The following is a 21723-nucleotide window of genomic DNA, read 5'->3' as shown; positions in this document are numbered from 1 at the left end:
AAATCAAATAAAAGGTCTAAAAATCTTTTGTGAAAGTCTCCCTACTCAGTAGGATCTAGCTGCCTCATCTTGTGTTTTCATTGCCTTGTTTCATTCACTCTTCTTTGAAACTATCACACTGCACTATAGTCATTGGTTTTGTTGCACAGGCGAAGACTGTGGGTTATTCTCAGTGTCCCTAGTGCCTGGCACTTAACTATTTTTTTATTGAATCAAAAACTCTATTGATTGTAAGGTGCCCCTTTTAAAAATGTGCTGTCATAAGAAAAACACTGCCCATTATAATTATAAAAATGCCATTGATTTTAAGAAAGATCCAAGTTTCTGAGAGATTAAAATATTGGGGGGTGGGGGAGTTTGTTTTAGAATCAAGGAAATATGTGTGCAAGTGCCCTTCTGTCAGCAACTCACTGAAGTCAGGATTCTGGATGGTGCCTGAGAGTCTCTTGGCCTGTCCTCCTGGTTGCAGGATGAATGCTGCAGCTCCAAACATCCCATCATACATCAGCCTTCTGGGCAAGAGGGAAAAGGTTGGGAGGACTAGGGCTCTCCTTTTGTTAGAGAGGAGCATCTTCCCCTGGAGTCGTGAAAGAGACATCTGCTGACACTTTGTTAATCAGAATTTAGTAACATGCTACCCTTGCTATAAGTGAACCTGGAACGCTTAAGTCGGGTAAAAGGGAATGAACTGTGATGGGCTTGTTAGATCAGTCATGATTTATTGTCATAGGCAGAGTATATTGTTGCCCTGAAAAACAGTGGGATTCTGTTCACAAAAGAAGGAGGAATGGCTGCTGTGCTGGCAAGTGTCTTCCGTAGGAAGCTTCTAAATTTGACTTCACAGATATTTCTTATATCTGCAGAGATAGTACTTTTTTGCATTTAATAATGAAGAATTGCTTGTTTTGTGCTCATGACAGAAAGACATTTTGTTGTTGTTGTTGTTGTTGTTGTTGTTGTTTGAGATGGAGTCTCGCTCTGTTGCCCAGGCTGGAGTGCAGTGGCATGATCTTGGCTCACTGCAACCTCCACCTCGCAGGTTCAAGCGATTCTCCTACCTTAGCCTCCTGAGTAGCTGGCATTACAGGCATGTACCACCATGCCCAGCTAATTTTTGTATTTTTAGTAGAGATGGGGTTTCACCGTGTTGATCAGGCTGGTCTCAAACTCCTGACCTCGTGATCCACCCGCCTCAGCCTCCCAAAGTGCTGGGACTACAGGCATGAGCCACTGCACTGGCCGTTGTTGTTGTTTTTTGAGACGGAGTCTTGCTCTGTTGCCCAGGCTGGAGTGCAGTGGTGCATTCTCAGCTTACTGCATACTCCACCTCCCAGGTTCAAGCAATTCTCCTGCCTCAGCCCCCTGAGTAGTTGGGACTATAAAGCACACGCCACCACGCCCGGCTAATTTTTGTATTTTTAGTAGAGGTAGTATTTCACCGTGTTGGCCAGGCTGGTCTTGAACTCCTGACCTCAGGTGATCCTTCCGCCTTGGCCTCCCAAAATGCTGGGATTACAGGAGTGGACCACCATGCCTGGCCAATACTGGTTTTAATGAAACGTTGTGATGTATATATAAGTTGTTATAGTTTGGTACCTAGTTAAGCAATTGTCCCATGTATCACATGGGAATATGATATTTTTAGGAAATAAAGTCCTTCAACCTACTACATACTGAATTGTTATCTTATTATTATTATTTTATTTTTTTGAGACAGAGTCTCGCTCTGTTGTCCAGGCTGGAGTGTAGTGGCACTATCTCGGCTCACTGCAGCCTCTGGCCAGGCTGATCTCGAACTCCTCACCTCAGGTGATCTGCCTGCCTCGGCCTCCCAAAGTGCTGGGATTACAGGCGTAAGTCACAACGCCCAGCCTAAATTGTTATCTTAGACTACCTAATTATAAACATCTTAAGAAACTTGCTAGTAACAGGGAACTAAAATTAACAGCTTTGGACTTTTCAATATTCTTATTATATGGCACTGTCATATGCTGTTACTTGGATTAATGTTGGCTGTCCAGTTAGTTGAGAGCGATTCTTTCCAATTAGATGCTTATTGCCAAAAATCACTAACTTTTAAAATAAAGTATGCCATCAGTTGAAGTATGCCTGGGAAATCTTTCCTTGATCCAAATCACTGGGATTGATCTTACCCTAAACCCATATTATTTGTGCTTTTGAAAGTGATTTGAAACTCAAATATTTTGGTTTTTGCCCTTTTGTTTGTTTTGTTCACTGCCCCAGCTTGAAGAAGAGAGTAAAGGAGATTGTACATAAAGCGTTTTGGGATTGCTTGAGTGCACAGCTAAGTGAAGACCCCCCAGCGTATGACCATGCTATCAAACTTGTAGGAGAAATCAAAGAGGTGAGGCAAAGAGGGAATTGTGATGCTTTTCTGGTGTGTTAGGAGTGTGTATTCAACTTCTTGTGTCACCACCAGAAGTCTTTAAAGAAATTGAAGGATCAAGAAGTTAAATTACTTGCCAAAAGGTGGATCAAGAGTGTTTTTGGCTTAATGCCCTTTTTTAAAAAAAGTTTTAAGCAAACCATGATAACCTGAAGGCATTAAAGACAACAAAGTTATTTCGCAAAATCTAGATTATTTATAAGTTTTAATAGATGTGGACACATTCCATTTATAATGGCCAAAAAGTGACTCAGCCTTTGGGATCAAGAAAGCTTTAGGTGGAGAGACTTTTTGCAGTGCCTTTAGCAATAGCATCAAAGAAGAAATGTATGCATGGAAATTGTCATCTGTGGTTGGCTCACAGGCTCACATTAATAAACATGCTTTTCTTTTTTCACCATTAACAGTTTTTTTCCTATCCATTTAATTGCTACGTAGAGCTTAAATGAAAGCTTGAGTAGCTATTGTAAATGATTTGTAAGCATGTTTTTCTGTAGGTTTGTTGAATAAGAGGTAAAAGATGTGCAATATTACATAGCAATTGGTAAGCCCTTATTTGGATAGTTATAAATTGCATATAATTAGAAATGATGTCTAAGGAATTTTGATTAAACGTAGCTGTGTTCTCTTGTAGACTCTCTTATCTTTCTTGCTGCCTGGTCATACTAGACTGAGAAACCAGATAACAGAAGTCTTGGATCTGGATCTGATAAAGCAGGAAGCAGAGAATGGGGCCCTAGACATTTCCAAACTGGCAGAATTCATTATTGGCATGATGGGGACACTGTGTGCACCTGCTCGAGATGAGGAAGTTAAGAAACTAAAGGACATTAAGGAAATAGTGCCCCTTTTCAGGTATGGAAATATGTTAATCATACTCCGGCAACTACAATTCAGAGGCATTTTCTTTTTTTTTTTCTTTTTTTTTTTTTTTTTGAGATGGAGTCTCACTCTGTTGCCTAGGCTGGAGTACAATGGCGTGACCTTGGCTCACTGCAACCTCCACCTTCCGGGTTCAAGCAGTTCTCATGCCTCAGCCTCCTGAGTAGCTGGGATTACAGGCACGCACCACCATGCCCGGCTAATTTTTGGTAGAGATGGTGTTTCACGATGTTGGCCAGGCTGGTCTTGAACTCCTGACCTCAGGTGATTGGCTGCCTTGGCCTCCCAAAGTGCTGGGATTACAGGCATGAGCCACTGTGTCCAGACCAGAGCTATTTTCAACTTAAACTTCCTGAAGTCTTGGTACTCATGGATTAAGAAAAAAAAACAAAAAAGTTTTTCTTTTGAAAAAGAAAACAACATTTTCTTTTGAAAAATTCCAAACCTACAGAAAAGTTACAAAAACAGTACAATCAACACTCACAGACCCTTCATGTGGATCCATCAGTTTTTATCGTGTTGTCACATTTGCTCTGCTGCCCTGGCTGGTCTGGAACTCCTGGGCTCAAGCAGTCCTCCCGCCTTGGACTCCCAAAGTGTTGGGATTACAGGCGTGAGCCATGCGTCTGGTCCTCTTTTCCTTTAATACTATGTTTACTTTATAAGTGTTTGGTTCTAAATCCTTTTTTCTTTCAGAGAAATTTTTTCTGTGTTGGACCTAATGAAAGTGGACATGGCCAACTTTGCTATCAGTAGCATCAGGCCTCATCTCATGCAGCAGTCAGTTGAATACGAAAGGAAGAAGTTTCAAGAGATTTTGGAGAGGCAACCAAGTATGTTTAATATTTTGTGGTACTTTTTTTGTTGTCTGTGGTTTTTCATTTTAGCTGCCATAGCTTGTTGCATAATATTATGTTCAGAACAAAACTAAAATTTAGTATGAGAATAGTCTAATTCGAAGAAGGAAAAGCACAAAATGTTAGGACTACATCTAGAGTTGTTAAGCATTGAAAAGAAAACATGACAAGCAAAAGGAATGTGAGTAGGCTATGAGAATAGAAATTAAAAACAATGAAGTCCTAAATTATAAATTTTTTTAATGAAAGCACCAGTTTGAAATAAAATACATTCTTGGTCTTGATTTTTGAAAACATGACAGACGTCCTGTGTATGTTAATTTACTTTTCTTCTCCCTGTGTGGCATAGCAGGAAATTTAACTTTGCTTTTGTTCTGGATGCATAAATCTTCTTGTTTCATACCCAGGAAGAGTCTCATTTTTATGAACCTCTCCGATGACTGCAGAAAACAGACGACTATCAGAATGTAAAACTGTATTGTATTTCTAGGGTGCTTTTTATGGTCTCTGCATTGCTAGCTGACATTCTGGGTAAATTTCAGTCTTCAGATTCAATGTATGATGAATTCCGTTTGGCCTCTAATTTTGCTGACGACGAGATGAAAACAGCAGTCTCTGGGTTGGTTTGGTTGCCGGACCAGATTAGTTAAGTGAATGCCCCACGCAGTTGATTCATCCAGCCCCAGGCAGAGAAGTCTGAGGTGGTGCTGGGGCCAGGGGAAGTTGGGAAAGGGCAGGGTAGGGGCAGAAGTAGAAGAAGTTTGGTAATGTTTACTGAGTGCCAGGCTTGTGCCAAGGGCTGGATGTGCATGATCATATGTCATCCTCACACAGTAAGCTGATGAGCCAGGCACCTTTTTTTTAAACCCCATTTTACAGATATTGGAAACAGGTTTTGAGAGATTTTTGACCAGCATGGATTGACCACAAGCTCACACTCTCACCAGTGTTGTGAGAGTACTGGGAAGATATATATGTATATATTTTTTGAGATGGAGTCTCCTCGCTCTGTCACCCGGGCTGGAGTGCAGTGGCATGATCTCTGCTCACCACAACCTCCGCTGGGCAGAGTTTTGTAGACTGAAGAGCCTTAATATTAAGGCCTGGCCTTGGAAGCTGGGGTGCAGTGGAGGACTCACTGGTAGGGTGGAAGCAGCTACAGTGCCTGCGTCTAGCACTTAACTCACAACTTTCATGAAAGCCCGGGTTTCCCAAAGCTTGCGGGTTATAGAGAATGCTGTCTGCAGAAGAGAGGGTGAAGCCAGATGGCCCAGCAGTCAGGACCAAGAGCTCAGGGCAAACTGGAGGTACATCCCCCTGCCCCAGTGAAGAGCAGACCACCGCTGTGACCTTGGCCGTCCACTTGGTTTTAAGGAAGCAGGAAGCCTCCACTGACAGAGCTGCCGCACCTCCTGGGACCTGACAGGCGCAGTTTTTATCAGATGATGTGCAAGATCCGCCAGCTCTCTGTCCCTCAGAGTGCCCGCTGCATTACTTAGCTTAGAAAAGCAGGGGTGCACGAGGGCTGCTGAAAGCCAGAAGGGGCTTCCCTGACAGAGACAGTTCACTTCCCCCAGGTGGAAAGGAAGCCAGACTGATACAAGGTTAAGATCTAAACAAGGAAAAGCCTCATCGTCAGTGTAGAGGATACTTTACACAGGGAAACTCTAGCCGGTGTCTCATCCCATCCGTCTCTAGAGCTGGAGTCACCAGGGCTTTGGGGCCCATCTTATGCAGTGGTCAGGATGGGAGAGAAAGGAAGGAAGGTTTGTTAAATACCGGGTGAGTGGCAAGGCCTGGCTAGGTGTCATATATTCGTTATTATTATTATTACTTTAGACAGGGTCTAGCTCTGTCACCCAGGCTGGAGTATAGTGGTGTAATGTCACCACTCACTGCAACTTCAACCTCTGGGGTTCAAGTGATTCTCCTGCCTCAGCCTCCCAACTAGCTGGGGCTACAGGCACGTGCCACCACACCCGGCTAACTTTTGTATCTTTTGTGGAGACAGGGCCTTGCCACATTGCCTAGGCTGGTCTTGAACTCCTGGGCTCAAGCAGTCTAACCACCTCAGCCCCCCAAAGTGCTGGGATTGCAGGCATGAGCCACCATGCATGGCTTATTCATTATCTTGTTTAATCCTCACAACAGCCTGTGAGGTGGGTGTTGTGAATTTCCCTACATCAGGCATCTGAAACTCAAGACACATTATGACTTGGCTGAGATCCCTGTTAGTCATTGGCACTACTATGATTTGATCCAAGTTTTATTTGATTCTGAAGTTCATACTTTCTACTTTATCACTCCGCCAGGACATCGATTGTCCCTTAAGTAATTCCGAGAAGCATCCCTTCTCGGTGTCAAGATAATGTATGCAGCTTTGTTTTTCACAGATTCCCTGGACTTTGTCACCCAGTGGCTGGAAGAAGCCTCAGAGGACCTTATGACTCAGAAGTATAAACACGCCCTGCCAGTTGGGGGAGCAGCTGCTGGCTCTGGGGACATGCCCAGGCTGAGCCCTGTTGCTGTCCAGAATTACGCTTATCTGAAGCTTCTGAAGTGGGACCACCTCCAGAGGCCGTTCCCCGAAGTAAGTCTCCTGAGCCATCTCACTACTCATATTTGTTTTTGTGCTGCTGAACTTTTTAAAACAAATAGCTTTGGCCAGGCACGGTGGCTCACTCCTGTAATCCCAGCACTTTGGGAGGCAGAGGCAGGCAGATTGCTTGAGGTCAGGAGTTTGAGACCTGCCTGGGCAACATGGTGACACCCTTTCTGTACTAAAAATACAAAAAAATTAGCTGGGCGTGGTGGCAGGGCCTGTAGCCCCAGCTACTTGGGAGGCTGAGGCAGAGAATTGCTTAAACCTGGGAGGTGGAGGTTGTGGTGAGCCGAGATTGTGCCCCTGCACTCCAGCCTGGGCGACAGAGCAAGACTGTGTCTCAAAAAATAAAAATAAATAAATAAATAAATAAATAAATAAATAAAATAAAAGATAAAAAGAATAGCTTTATTCTGATATAATTCATGTACCAGAAAATTCTCCCTTTTAAAGTGTACAACTCAGTGTTTTTTAGTATAGTCACAGAGTTATGCATCCATTACGACTGTTTAATTGAGAACATTTTCGTCACCTACAATAGAAACACTGCACCCATTAGCAGTCACTGCCCTTTCCCCCTCCCTCCAACCCCTGAAGCCACAAATCTGCTTTCTGTCTCTATGGATTTGCCTATCCTGGACATTTTATTTAAATGAAATCATACACTATCAGCCTTTGTGCCTGGCTTCTTTCCCCAATGTTTTTTCTTGTTGTAGCATATATAACAGTACTCTCGTCCTCTTTTCCAATGTGTTTTTTTCTTTGTTGTGGTAAAATACACATAACATAAAATTTACCATTTTAACCATTTCTAGTTTTCCAGTTCAGTGGCATTAAGTGCATTCACATTGTTGTGCAACCATTGCCACCAGCCGTCTCCAGAACATTTTCATTTTTCCTTCTGTGAAGCTGTCTTCCCACCAAACACACCAAACAGTAATTTCCATTGCCCCTGCCCTCTGGCCCCTGGCAGCCACCATTCTATTTTGAGTCTCTATGAATTGGACTAATCCAGATACCTCATATGAATGGAATTATACAATCTTTGTCCTTTTGGGTCTGGCTTATTTTACTTAGCATAATGTCTTCAAGGTTCATTTATGTTGTAGTATGTGTCAGTGTTCCCTTTCTGAGTTTTATGTTTTTTTTAAATTTTAGAGACAGGGTCTCATTGTATTGCTCAGGCTAGGTGGTACAATAGCTCACTGTAACTTTGAATTTCGGGGCTCAGGTGATCCTCCTGCCTCAGCCTCCTGGGTAGCTAGGACTATAAGAGTGTACCACCACACCCAGCTAATTTTTAAATGTGTTTTTTGTAGAGACAGGGGTCTCGCTATGTTACTCAGGCAGATCTTAAACTCCTGGCCTCAAGTGATCCTCCCTCCTTAGCCTCCCAGTGTTGGGATTACAGGCATGAGCTACCACGCCCAGCCCTCCTTTCTTTTTTAGGCTGAATAATGTATTTTTCTGTATGGATATACCACATTTTGTTTATTCATTCATCAGTTGACAAACATTTGGGTTGTTATTATAAATTATGCTTCTGTGAATATTCTAGTACAAGTTTTTGCATGGACATATGTTTTTACCTCTCTTGGTTACGTACCTAGAATTAGAATTGCTGGGTTACATGGTGACTCTTAAGTTTAACATTTTGAGGAACTGCCAAACTGATTTCCAAAGCGGCTGCATCATTTTACAATCCCACCAGCAATGTATGAGGCTCCAATCTGTGCTGCTGCACTTTTCTCCTGTTTTTGCTCATCTTGATAGAAACCACAACAGAGGTGTGGTTGTTCACAGCTTTATCTAAAGAAACTTCTTCCCCTTCCATGCTGAACAATATTTTTTCCTTTTATGTTTTTCACAATACATACTTCTAACTGCAGGACTTCTTTAAGAAGATGACTGAGAAGGGATTCCCCCAGTGTTTCTCTAAATAGCTGTTCTGTTATGTAGACTCCCTCCTCTTTTTGGGGGGTATGTGAGTTTCTTATCACTAGCCTCAGATTCAGCTACTTCTCTAAATATCTTTCTTGTAAGTTCCTTATTTTTCCTTTCAAGAAATTGTGAGCTTAAGATTTCGCCTCTTGCTTCTGAGTTCCCTGTTTTGTGCTGGAGGAAGCTCTAAAGAGAATGTCAAATTGGAGATGAGAAAATGTTCCCTTTGAACTGTGGCATGTTCTCTTCTGGAGGGAAGTTCTTAGCCTGACATTTCTGTTTAAAAATAGCTGTGGGAGACCATCCAATACCTCCCTTTTCCCTACCGCTGATCATCTTCCCCAAGCCTTAGATACCCCTGCTTCTTCATCCCATAAATATCCCTAAGCTCTCTCTATGGAAAGGAGGATGTGAGACCTGTTCTCTAGACTCCTCACTTGGCAGTCTTATGAATAAACCCTCTCTTGTTAAAAAAATAAAAATTAAAAAAAAGAAAAGAAACGCTGTGGGGAAGATGTTGATGGTCCCTGGGGACAGCTGTCTACTCCAGGAATTGATCCTTGGCAATCTGCATCCTAAACTCACATCCTGCGGACTGTTGGGAAGCCACAAAGCCATGTGAACTCAGAAAACAGGCTGATGACGAGTCCTTGGGATTGTATTTGTAGCAGCAGAAGATTCTCAATCCTCAGAGTTTTTACTTCTTGGCTGTGACCCCACATTGTTCATGTCTTGATTTGGCACATCTCAGTTTCTGACAGCGAGAAAGGTCCTTAGAGTCCATTCGATGAGCTTGTAAACTCTCTCAGATCAGACACCCATCTGCTCAGCCTTTCCCTTCTCCTTCCCTCACCTGCACGGGCAGAATCACTGGCATGGTAGGACCCAGGGCTCCCTTTAACATGGGGGAGGCAGTCGTGGGAACGCGCTTGCTTTCCGGGAGGCTTTAGGTTGTTCTCTGTCACTTCTACTCTCTGTGCTTCCTGTTTTTTTCTCTTCCTCTCTATTTATTTGCCAGTTTTTACAAGCCTCCTTTGTGCTGGGTGCTGAGTGGGTACCAAGGTGAGTAAGTGTAGGCTCTGCCCGCAAGACACTCCTCCCTTCCATTGCTCTGGGATTTTTGTTGTTGTTTTAAGATGGAGTCTCACTCTGTTGTCCAAGCTGCAGTGTAGTGGCTATTCACAGGCATAATCATAGTGCACTGCAGCATCGAACTTCTGGCCTCAGCGATCCTCCTGCCTGAGCCTCCCAGTAGTTGGGACTGCAGGCACCCACCACCGCACCTGGCCTTCCATTGCTCTGTACAGGATGACTAGCTGTCCTAGTTTGCTAGGGACCGAGTGGGGGTTTACAGGACTTGGGAATTTCCATTTGAAAACTGGGACAGTCCCAGACAAACTGGGAGGAGTTGGTGACCCTAGGTCTGTGCCTCATTATACTTTTCTTCCCAACAATAGGTATCACTTTTATTTATCGAGCGCTGGCTCTGCCAGCCACTTTATATGTAGCATCTTTCTTCAGCTTTAAAACAGCCCTGTGATTTGGGAGTCCTCATTCTGCAGAGGCCTGACAAAGTTGGCGATGCTTGCATGAGGTCATGATTTTTTTTTTTTTTTTGAGATGGAGTTTCACTTTTGTTGCCCAGTCTGAAGTACAGTGGTGCAGTCTCAGCTCTCTGCAACCTCTGCTTCCTGGGTTCAAGAGATTCTCTTGCTTCATCCTCTCGAGTAGCTGGGATTACAGACATGCGCCACCACACCCGGCTAGTTTTGTATTTTTAGTATAGATGGGGTTTCACCATGTTGGTCAGGCTGGTGTTGAACTCCTGACCTCAGGTGATCTGCCCACCTAGTCCTCCCGAAGTGCTGGGATTACAGGTGTGAGCCACCGTGGCCAGCCAGGGAGGTCATGCTATTAAGCATGGAGCCTGGCTTTACACCCAGGCCTGTATGTGTTCTTAGTGAGGATGCTATACTGCGTCCTTGCTCAGGAGGAATGACTCTGAGATGGAGGGGTTATTTCACACCAGACTTCCTCAAAGTTCTGACACACCAGCGCAAACCCTGAGGGAAGCTGCAGAGGCAGGTGTGGGGGCTGTGGCGCTCCTGCCCTCTGCTTGCTAGCCTGGACCTGCAGCTCAGCGATGGCCTCTTCTGTTCATTACAGACAGTTTTAATGGACCAGTCTCGCTTCCACGAGCTCCAGTTGCAGCTGGAACAACTGACCGTCCTGGGGGCTGTGTTGCTGATCACCTTCAGCATGGCAGCCCCAGGAATTTCCAGCCAGGCCGACTTTGCTGAGAAACTCAAGATGATTGTGAAGATTTTGCTAACAGATATGCACCTACCGTAAGTGGAACTTTCATGCATGGATGGGAGGCAGTGGATGGCAGAGAGCTGACTAGAGTCTCCCAGAGGGGTCTCCCACTGTAAGGCAGACCCCAGGGCCACTCTCTAGGAACTGAGAAGAAACCTTGCTGTCTCAGTTGGTTCACTTGGCGAAGACCCCAGCAGAGTTTATTCAGGGTCATAGGGTCAAAGTTAGAATCTGCTGCAGGGTTAGCAAAGCTTTAGGATAGTGGCTTTAAAATGTGTGTGACTAACCGAGTAGCCTATAGGGCCTTAGAGGCCACACTGAGGAGTTGGGTTATTGTCCTAAGAGCTGTAGGGAGCCATTGAAGGGTTTGAAGCAAGAGGGAGAACGTAATTAGATTTATGGTCTTAAGTTTAAATTTTGGCATGGGGCGCATAGTAGATGTGAGGGAGCATTTAATGGGTGAGAGAAGAAGTGTCTCGGGCAGGGGGGTAGGCCATGGGCAGGGTGAGGAGTGCTGATATCAATGGTTGCTTGCCTTGAGGAGTCGAAGATCCTGGGCTTAGGGGTCCTGTGGCCCTCCATTGCCTGTTAGCGTGCTCCTCCCGGGGCCTGGCCCGGTGCTGAGTGCCATCAACTCATTTATTCTCCCTACGCAGGGAACAGAATGCTGTCTGACCCCTTCCTTCTTTAATGGGGTTGTCTTTGTCTCCTGACCTCCAAGGTTCTTGTGTTTGATGTTTGTTGAGTGCTTTATTCCTCTCCCAAAGCCATTCAAATGTATTAAACTCCTACTGGAGCTTATGAGGAAACTGAAACCCAGAGACATTAATTGGGACAAAAATGTTTGTGGCTAGGACCCGCAGTAAGAAATTCATTTTCCGTTGTGACCTAGTACACACTTAACACACATGTAACAGAAACGAGAACCTCTTCAAAATGGAACTGACCCTAACCATGTTTAATGCAGCCTGATATTTTCTACTCTATTCTTATTCCATTAAAAAAATATTGGTTGCTACCCACTGAATTGCTTTCATAAGCAACTACCAGTGAGAAGCAGAGCTCTGTGGGGCGGCCATGAGGGAGACCAGCTGTATTCCTGCAGAGCTACGTGTATGTGTGAAGTGTTCTGCACTTGCGTGTTCCCCGCAGGCGCTCTGTGCTCAGTGTAATGCGTCACTTTCTTACCCAGCACGAGTCCACATCTGCACGCGTGCAGGCTTCATGACCGCTCCTACCATGGAGTCATGTTGGGTGACTTCTATGGTTTCCAGCCTATAGAATATCTTTGAGTGGTTCTAAGTAATGCTCTGTCTGACAAGGTCCAATTCAGAGACTTCTTCAAGGGAAGTACCCCCTAAACATTCTCATCCTTACAAAATGCAGACATTTTACTGCTGAATTTGCACAAAGCATGGGTGTGTTCATTGCAGTGTGGGGCATGGCCACATGTTGTGACTAGGGGTTCAACAGTTTTGACAGTCAAACTAGTTTGCTGAGAGGCCAGGAAACTGTTTGCTCGGCTGAGGGCCTAGCCTGAGGCCTTTGCACAGGCGCAGCTCTGGGCTGTCACCTAGGTCCCTGCCTGGAGAACTACTCTGTCAAAGCTCCTGCTGAGGGAGGGACCCAGGTCAGGGCTTTCTTGGGAGCCCAGCCTTGCACTCCCATATCCACCCTGGCCCTCCAGGGGTGGGCACAGAACTGGTGCCAATGGTGAGTGCTGGGGCTTGCTCCCACGCCCCCCAGTAATTCTACATACAAAGGATCTAGACCCAGAACAGAGGCAGTTACCTTCTCACAGCATGCCTGCCAGCAGGTGGGCTCCCCACAGGCACCCTGGGAGAACCTGGGGGACCCAGGGAATCCAGATACTCTTTTTTTTTTAACTTTAGGATTTGACTTTTCTTTATTCTTTTTTTTTTTTTTTAATTTTTTAATTAAAAAAATTTGTTTTTTTGAGACGGAGTTTCACTCTTGCTGCCAAGGCTGGAGTGTAATGACGTGATCTCGGCTCACTGCAACCTCCACCTCCTGGGTTCAAGTGATTCTCCTACCACAGTCTCCAGAGTAGCTGGGATTACAGGCACCTGCCACCATGCCCAGCTAATCTTTTTGTATTTTTAGTAGACATGGGATTTCACCATGTTGGCCAGGCTGGTCTTGAACTCCTGACCTCGAACTCCTGATCCAACTGCCTTGGCTTTCCAAAGTTCTGGGATTATAGGCGTGAGCCGCCGAGCCCGGACTCTATTCTTTTAAAAGTAGTTAATACGTGTGCATGTTTCAAAAATCAAAAGGTACAAAAGGACATCCAATGAAAAGTTTCTCTCTCCCTCTTGTCCCACAGCTACCAAATGCTTGCTTTCTTGTGTATTCCTCCAGAGGTATATCGAGATATTCTGAGGTCATTCCAGGCTGATTTTTATCACAGAGAGGCTAGCAGGAAGTTGTGCTTTGGGTCGTTGGTCCTGGTATACTCTGAGAGCCCCTGCCCTTCCCACTGTCTTTTCTAGCAGAGGGAGAGAAAGAAGTCCCCCTGGTCAGGTATGCACAGCCTGAGAGGTAAGGTGGCAGGGAAAAGAGTCACAAATTGTCCACTGAACACATAAATCCAGTTATTGGTGGTGTCTTTCTCACCCAGTTGTGGGCGGTTGGAGCCGGTTAGAGGTGTATTTTACTTATAGGCCCTTTCTCCCCTCCTCTGCCCCAGCTCCTTCCATCTGAAGGACGTCCTCACTACCATCGGGGAGAAGGTGTGCCTGGAGGTGAGCAGCTGCCTCTCCCTGTGTGGGTCCTCCCCCTTCACCACGGACAAGGAGACCGTGCTCAAGGGCCAGATCCAGGCCGTGGCCAGCCCCGATGACCCCATTCGCAGGATCATGGGTACGTTTGGGGAAGGCAGGCAGCAGGGATATGCCCTCCGAGGGGCTGGAGGACAGGCCCCTCTGAAGAAACCTGAGGGCTTAGTTGGGGTTAAGGTGCTGATGGGTGAGAAGATGGTGTAATGAAGCACCACAGAGAGACCAGGGCCACCCAACAGATGGGCACAGGACCAGGCAGCCATCATTGTTCGAAGGGCTGCAACCTTGGAATCGCTCTCCTGGGTTCACAAGCAGTGTCCCAGGGCTTGCTGTGCAGCTTGGGCGTGTAACTTGACACTCAAGTTTCCTCATCTCTAAAGCTGGAATAAGAGCAGCAACCTTACAAGGTTGCTGCAGGGACTGCCTGGGATGAAAAGGTAAAGTGCTTGCCATAGTGCCTGGCAGCACACAGTAAGTGCTCAATAAATAGGAGCTGTTACGAAAAGAGCTGAATAGTAAAATGAAGATGTTATTTAAAAACACAATTAAAATATTATTAAATATTAGTATATAATACTATTAACACATCAAATGTAATAAAACTTAAAATGGTAATATTAAGATATTGCTGTTTAAAGTTTATAATAAAGAAGTATTAAAATATTTTAATGCATATTCTATAAAACATTTAAAATATTCTGTAATATTAGCTATTATCACAGCAATGGCTTTATGAAAAATTCTGTTAATTAGCTTGATTTAATCATTTCATAGTATATACATATATTTAAAACATCATGCTGTATACTGTAAATACATAGTTTTGTTTGTTTGTTTTTGAGACAAGGTCTCACTCTGTCTTCCAGACTGGAGTGCAGTGGTGCAATCTCGGCTCACTGCACTGCACCTCCGCACTCCACCTCCCAGGCTCAAGCAGTCCTCCCACGTCAGACTCCCAAGTAGCTGGGACTACAAGCATGCACCACCACACCTGGCTAATTTTTTGTATATTTTGTAAAGACGGGGTTTTGCCATGTTGGCCAGGCTGGTGTCAAATTCCTGGACTCAAGTGATCCGCCTGCCTCAGCCTCCCAAAGTGCTGGGGTTAACAGGCATGAACCACTGCACCCAGTCAAGATTTATACTCACAACCTTGGTAGGGAGGTAGGAAAGTACCTGTAAGTAGACCTGTGGCCAGCAAGTTGCTTCTCATCCTGCTGCCTGGGTTGTTTTGTAACAGCCAGTTATCAACAGATTGAAAACCAGCCCTTACTGGGAGGATCACTTAAAACCAGGAGTTCGAGACTACCTGGGCAGCATAGTGAGACCCCCATCTCTACAAAACAATTTTTAAAAATATATATAATTAGCCAGGATAGTGACATGCATCTGTAGTCCTTGCTACTCGGGAGGCTGAGGCAGGAGGATCACTTGAGCCCAGGAGATTGAGGCTGCGGTGAGCTATGATTTCACCACTGCACTCTAGCCTGGGTGACAGAGAAAGACCCTATTTCTAAAAGAAAGAAAGAAAGAAAAGAAAAACCAGTCTTTGGGTAGGAACAATACAAAGATTTCTACTTGGGTGAGGCTGCCAGCCCTGGGAACCTTAGAGAACCAAACTAACTTAAGAATAAGGGTGCTGAGCGTGGTGGCTCATGCCTGTAATCCCAGCACTTTGGGAGGCCGAGCCGGGCAGATCACCTGAAGTTGGGAGTTCCAGACCAGTCTGACCAACATGGAGAAACTCCGCCTCTACTAAAAATACAAAATTAACTGGGCATGGTGGTGCATGCCTGTAATCCTAGCTACTTGCGAGGCTGAGGCAGGAGAGTCGCTTGAACTTGGGAGGTGGAGGTTGCGGTGAGCCGAGATTGTGCCATTGCGCTCCAGCCTGGGCAACAAGAGTGAAACTCTGTCTCAAAAAAAAAAAAAAAAAAAAAAAAAAAAGAATAAGGGTGAACAGGGCCGGGCGTGATGACCCACGCCTGTAATCCCAGCATTTGGGAGGCCAAGGCGGGCAGATTACCTGAGGTCAGGAGTTCGAGACCAGCCTGGCCAACATGGTGAAACCCCATCTCTACGAAAAATACAAAACTTTGCTGGGCATGGTGGCGTGTGCCTGTAGTCCCAGCTACTTGCAAGGCTGAGGCAGGAGAATCACTTGAACCCGGGAGACAGAAGTTGCAGTGAGCCGAGATTGCGCCATTGCACTGCAGCTTGGGAGACGAGGGAAACTCCACCTTAAAAAAAAAAAAAAAGAAGGAGAAGAAAGAAGAAGAAGAGTGATAGGGCCGGGTGCGGCGGCTCATGCCTGTAATCCCAGCACTTTGGGAGGCTGAGGCGGACAGATCACTTGAGGTCAGGAGTTCGAGAGCAGCCTGGGCAACATGGTGAAACCCCGCCTCTACTAGTAAGACAAAAATTAGCTGGGCATGGTGGCATGCTTCTGTAATTGCAGCTACTCAGATGACTGAGGGAGGAGAATCGCTTGAACTCGGGAGGCCGAGGTTGCAGTGAGCTGAGATTGTGCCACTGCACTGCAGCCTGGGTGACAGAGTGAAACCGTGTCTTGAAAAAATAATAATAATAATAAGGGTGATAGGCCCTGTCTTGTCCTGTCAGCAGTTTCTGTCTGTGTTGTGAGGCTCAGGAGGGTATAAGTTATTTGCACCTGAGAGGATTCCCCAGGCAGGAGGCAAGGCATAGAGCTTGAAAAAGTCCATTCCATATAAATGTCTCTATTGTTTTTGTGATAAAATCTGCAAGAAGTGTGACTGGATCAAATCTTTTTTCATGAGGATACACAAGGGTGCAAAAGCATTGTGAAGGGGAATGGACTAGAAAAGAAAGCATCAACATAAATTATTCTTCCAAGTAGGACAAGTTTACAAATGCCCACGACTTCCATACAGGCATCAGAGAAGGAAGCATGAGCTGCTTTCATGGAGGCTTAGTAGGAAAAAGGTCTATTTTGAACCTGTAATTCCTGCTTGATTTTTCCACCTTTTTATGTGATTGTCTTGCTCTGTCACCAGGCTGGAGTGCAGTGGCCTGATCTCAGCTCACTGCAACCTCCACCTCCTGGGTTCAAGTGATTCTCGTGCCTCAGACTCCCGAGTAACTGGGACTACAGGTGCGCACCACCACACCTGGCTAATTTTTGTATTTTTAGTAGAGACCGGGCTTCACCACATTGGCCAGGCTGGTCTTGAACTCTTGACCTCAGGTGACCCACCCACCTCAACCTCCCAAAGTGCTCAAAGTGCTGGCATTACAGGCGTGAGCCACTGCACCCGGCCACTCATGGATTCATTCTTGCATTCCAAGTGTGTTTGAGCTTCTCCTGGGAGCTGGGTCTCATGCTGGGCACTGTGCTGAGTGCTGAGGAGACATGGTGAACAAGATGAGCATGGCTCCTACCTTCATGAAACTAACCATCTAGAGTGGAGAGAAAACATTATAAATGGGATGAATGTGCAGACGTGCAAGGTGTTGTGGGTATCTGGTCTAGGAGTATTGATCGGGGACAACTTCCCCTAAGAGGTGATGGTTAAGCTGAGAACTGAGGCACTGTCGGGTTTGTAAAGTGAAGGACAAGAAACAACTGACCACTTTCTTTTTTGTCACAGAATCTCGAATCCTGACCTTCTTAGAAACCTACCTTGCCTCGGGTCATCAGAAGCCATTGCCCACAGTCCCTGGGGGACTCAGTCCAGTTCAGAGAGAGCTGGAGGAAGTTGCTATTAAATTTGCTCGCCTGGTCAACTATAACAAGATGGTCTTCTGTCCCTACTATGATGCAATCCTCAGTAAGATCCTCGTCCGATCCTAACGTGTATGCACCCTACAGCAGCAGTATTACTCACTAGCCGCAGAATACCTGTTCTCAACTCTAATGTTGCATTGGAAAATGGCTATATAGTACATGTCTATTTAACAGCACCGATTCCAAAGGGAAGAATATTGTGTATCACTGTTGAAAAGACTTGTTGAAAAATCCAGTGAATTCTATTTTGAGAGATTGTATTTATGAGTGCAAGTTTACAAATCAAAGAAGCTTTTTGTTCTCGAGTTTTATAGGTAACACTCGGCTGTGTCTCCACTCCTCCCCCACCATGTCCTTCTAAGGAGGCTCTTCTGCAATCTGGGTAGTTCTTTCAGATGCCCCATGCTGAGCTGACAGCCATCCAAGCGCAAAAGAGACCAAGCCATGGCCTCACCTCCTGCCCTCCCTCGGACAGCCTCGTCCCTCACCCCTCCCTCCGGGTAGTTTTGTTAGAAGGGCTACATAACGTCTTATTGCCATTTTCTCCCCCTATTTATTGCTTCCTCCCTGCCTGGCCTAGCCAGGGCTCCCAGGCCCTTTTTTCTAGAGGAGAGTTATTTGTCTCTCTCTCTTTTTTCTTTTTTACTTTTTTAAAAAATATTTAAACATTCTTTCTTTTAACCGTCCCCCAAAGATACAGAGTTATTGGACTTTAAAAAGCTTGTTCTTTTATACAGAATTACTCCTGCATCTAGCTGAGAGCAGTTATGACTTATGAGATCTAGTGAAAGGAAATTATTTGACTTTTAAGCCTTGAAAATCAAGGAGGAAATGTTTTGAAAAATACTTTAATGTAAAGGAAGAGAAATGTCTGGAATTCTTACTGAAAAATTGACTCTGAGACAATACGCAGATGTGTTGATTGAATTAAATTCTGGAATTAGATTTAACTGTTTTCAGATAAAATAGCTTGAGTTCACGAATCTCCTAAATAAGGAAGTCATAGAAAATCCCTGGTGTTTGAGCATTATTTTTCGAGGAACTTCAGTGACCAGAATTCCTGACATGTCCTCTGAGTGTGAGTGATTTGGGTCGCATAGATGATCTGTTCTGTTTTTGTTGTTTTTTTTTTTAAGTGTACACGTGCATGTGTGCATTTTAGACAGGGACATTATATTAGAAGCAGAGCCATGAAACTGGAATGACCTCCAACTGCCAGAAAAGCAAGTAATATCGGCACCTAAAGCCTTCTGGACAGGAAGCTAAGAGAAACTTAGAAGCTGGCCGGGCGTGGTGGCTCATGCCTATAATCCCAGCACTTTGGGAGGCCGAGGCAAGCAGATCATCTGAGGTCAGGAGTTTGAGACCAGCCTGGGCAACATGGTGAAGCCCCATCTCTACTAAAAATACAAAAATTAGCTGGGTGTGGTGGCACGCACCTGTAATCCCAGCTACTTGGGAGGCTGAGGCAGGAGAATCGCTTGAACTCGGGAGGCAGAGGCTGCAGTGAGCTGAGATCGCACCACTACATTCCAGCCTGGGCAACAGAGTGAGACTCTGTCTTAAAAAAAAAAAAAAAGAAAAGAAAAGAAACTTGGAAGCCATTTCAGAAAGACTCCAGGAAGGCTAGCAGTCGTTCCTACACGACCAGGGGGAAGGACTACATTTTACTGCAAGCAGCTGTTTTCTCTGATCCTTCTTTGTAAGGAAATGCAGTGATTTTGTGTTTTCAAGGAAGACTTGAAGAAGCAGTTGGGTAGGTATTCCAGTAGGACTGATGGGGAGGAAAGCAGATACTCCATGAGAAGGGTATCAGACCCAGAAGAGTCAGAATACATTCTGCTTTCAGGATTTTTGAGATTGCTGATGGTCCCAGGGTTTATACAAGGGCTTGGATCTGGCTGTAGAAACTCAGGTAGAAATTACATGTATGCAGATCAGAGCTGATGTTGGTTCTAATCTATAATGATGTGATAAATTAAAACAAAAAACAAAACAAAAAACAGAGCTGGGCATGGTGGCTTACACTATAATCCCAGTACTTTGGGATGCCACAGCAGGAGGATCACCTGAACGCAGGATTTCAAGTCCAGCCTGGGCAACATAGTGAGATCACATCTCTACCAAAAATACAAAAAAAATTAGCCTGGCATGGTGGCACACATTTGTACTCCCAGCTACAAGCTGAGGCTGAGGCAAAAGGATCGCTTGCACCCAGGAGTTCAAGGATGCAGTGAACTATGATCGTGCCACTGTGCTCCAGCCTGGGTGACAGAGCCAGACCCTGTCTCTCCTCAACAATAAACGTAGAGCCAGATGTATCTTTTTGGGTCCCAGACAGGAGACTGGAGAATCTGGGTCTCTGTAATCTGGCAGACTGGCCGCATTTTGTGAGGGTACTTTTATTAATATTTATTATTTTTTGTTTGTTTGAAGGTGTGTTTTTTTTTTTAATAGAAAACATATCACTTCATTTGTTACAGCAAATGATTCAAGAGGGCCCCAGAAAGCTTTTTCATCCACAGAATTACAGAAAGGATAAGTACCCTCACCACCCAAGCCTTTGGTTCATTTTGTTGTTTTGTTTTAATCTCTGTTCTCTTACCACAATGACATGCTGCATCCAGAATGGAACTCTATGTTCAAGTTTTTTTTTTTTTTTTTTTTTTTCGAGATGGAGTCTTGCTCTGTCACCCAGGCTGGAGTGCCGTGGTGCGATCTCAGCTTACTGCGAACTCCGACTCCCGGGTTAAAGCGATTCTCCTACCTCAGACTCCTTAGTTGGGATTACAGGCACGTACCACCATGCCTGGCTAATTTTTGGATTCTTAGTAGAGACGGGGTTTCACCATGTTGGCCAGGCTGGTCTCAAACTCTTGACCTGGTGATCCATCCGCCTCGGGCCTCCCAGAGTGTTGGGATTACAGGCATGAGCCACCGCACTTGGCCTGTCTTTAAGTTTTATACTAGTTACGAGGCTAGTCTATCAGAATGTCCCTAATTTAGCTGAGGAACCTGGACAAGTCTTCCTTGATTTCAGCTTCATCCCAAGGCCCGTGAATGTTTTCTTTAAAAAGCTGCAGGCGAATGAGGTAAAATGAACAGAGACATGAGATAGAAGTCAATAGAAGGGCAAAGAGTATGGCTCCCACAGCTCTTCCAAGGCCAAAAAGGCAAAAAGCAGTGTAACCACTACATAGCCCTTGGGAGTCCATGCCTTTAGTTTCTCCTGTAACATGAGCCACAGGACAAAAATCTGGATGGCAAGTGTTACCATGATGGAGACATGCAGGGACTGGGGAAGGCGTGAAGCCAAGCCTCCAGAAGCCAAGATGGCCGTGTTCAAGGATAGTTACTGGATACAATGGATACAAAGGCATCATTGGCACCATAGTTAAAAGAGATGAGGTGGCCTAACAGCGTGAAGAGCAACATGGCCTAGATGGTGTCAGTGCTGACAGACTCTGGCAGGGTCTTAGCACTGGTGAAAAGCCATAAGTGAAAGTAATGAAGACTAGGGCACTTTTCAGGTCAGCCCACCGGATCCACCCACTCTTCTGCCCTTCACTTCCATCAGTGAGCTCAAACAAAATATACCCGATCAGTGAAGAAGCCACGACAGTCCCAACAAGCCAGTGGGGGGCCAGAAGACCCTCATCCATATACCACCAGATAACCAGAAACACACAAATACTGCACAGCTGCAGGATCAACACACTGGACTCAAATACCACAGCCCAATATTGGTATTTCCGAGCATGGATGTTTTTCCGGAACTCTTCCAGGAACCGCCGGTCCACACAGTTATCAGGAAATGGCTGTTGCTCATACAAGACCCTGTGCCACTTTACCTCCTTTGTGTTAGTTACAGGTTGGGCACACATTATCCTTTCATTCAAACTCAGGCCAGTTTAATCATCCCTCTCATAGAGGTCCATGTGGTTCTTGTTGATGACATTTTGAAATGAGACCTCCCTGGAAATTCCATGTCTTGGTTGATATTCTACCGACCTTTCCTGGTTTTCAGAGGCAGCAATCCAGGCCAGGCCTACAATAGATGAGTTTGTCTCTGAGGCAGGATAATACAGCCAAGTTCCTGCCTGAGAGTTCCTGGGCACGCGTGGCTGGGGGATGGCAGTTGCCTGCCTTTT

General features: G+C 45.2%; 1 protein-coding gene and 1 pseudogene across 4 annotated transcripts in view; one reads left to right on the top strand and one right to left on the bottom strand.

Moving 5' to 3' along the window:
* The window catches only part of TCP11L1 (t-complex 11 like 1), a 32401-nt gene extending 13819 nt beyond the window's left edge, over positions 1-18582 (top strand). For all 4 annotated transcript variants that reach the window (XM_074013992.1, XM_045371655.3, XM_074013991.1 and 1 more), the window contains 7 exons: positions 2245-2365; positions 3042-3262; positions 3986-4122; positions 6540-6736; positions 10856-11037; positions 13716-13888; positions 17436-18582. In XM_074013992.1, coding sequence (XP_073870093.1) covers positions 3180-3262; positions 3986-4122; positions 6540-6736; positions 10856-11037; positions 13716-13888; positions 17436-17638 — 975 coding nt within the window. In that variant the 5' untranslated portion in view covers positions 2245-2365; positions 3042-3179 and the 3' untranslated portion in view covers positions 17639-18582. The remainder of the gene's footprint in view (positions 1-2244; positions 2366-3041; positions 3263-3985; positions 4123-6539; positions 6737-10855; positions 11038-13715; positions 13889-17435) is intronic.
* Positions 18583-19089: 507 nt separating this feature from the next.
* On the bottom strand, positions 19090-21490 carry LOC102124748 (phosphatidylinositol N-acetylglucosaminyltransferase subunit C-like; annotated as a pseudogene).
* Positions 21491-21723: the final 233 nt, after the last annotated feature.

This window comes from Macaca fascicularis, chromosome 14 (genome assembly GCF_037993035.2).
Source record: "Macaca fascicularis isolate 582-1 chromosome 14, T2T-MFA8v1.1".
In the NCBI taxonomy this organism is placed as follows: Eukaryota; Metazoa; Chordata; class Mammalia; order Primates; family Cercopithecidae; genus Macaca; species Macaca fascicularis.
Note: the sequence above shows the minus strand (reverse complement) of the source record. Positions and strands in the feature narration are given on the sequence as shown.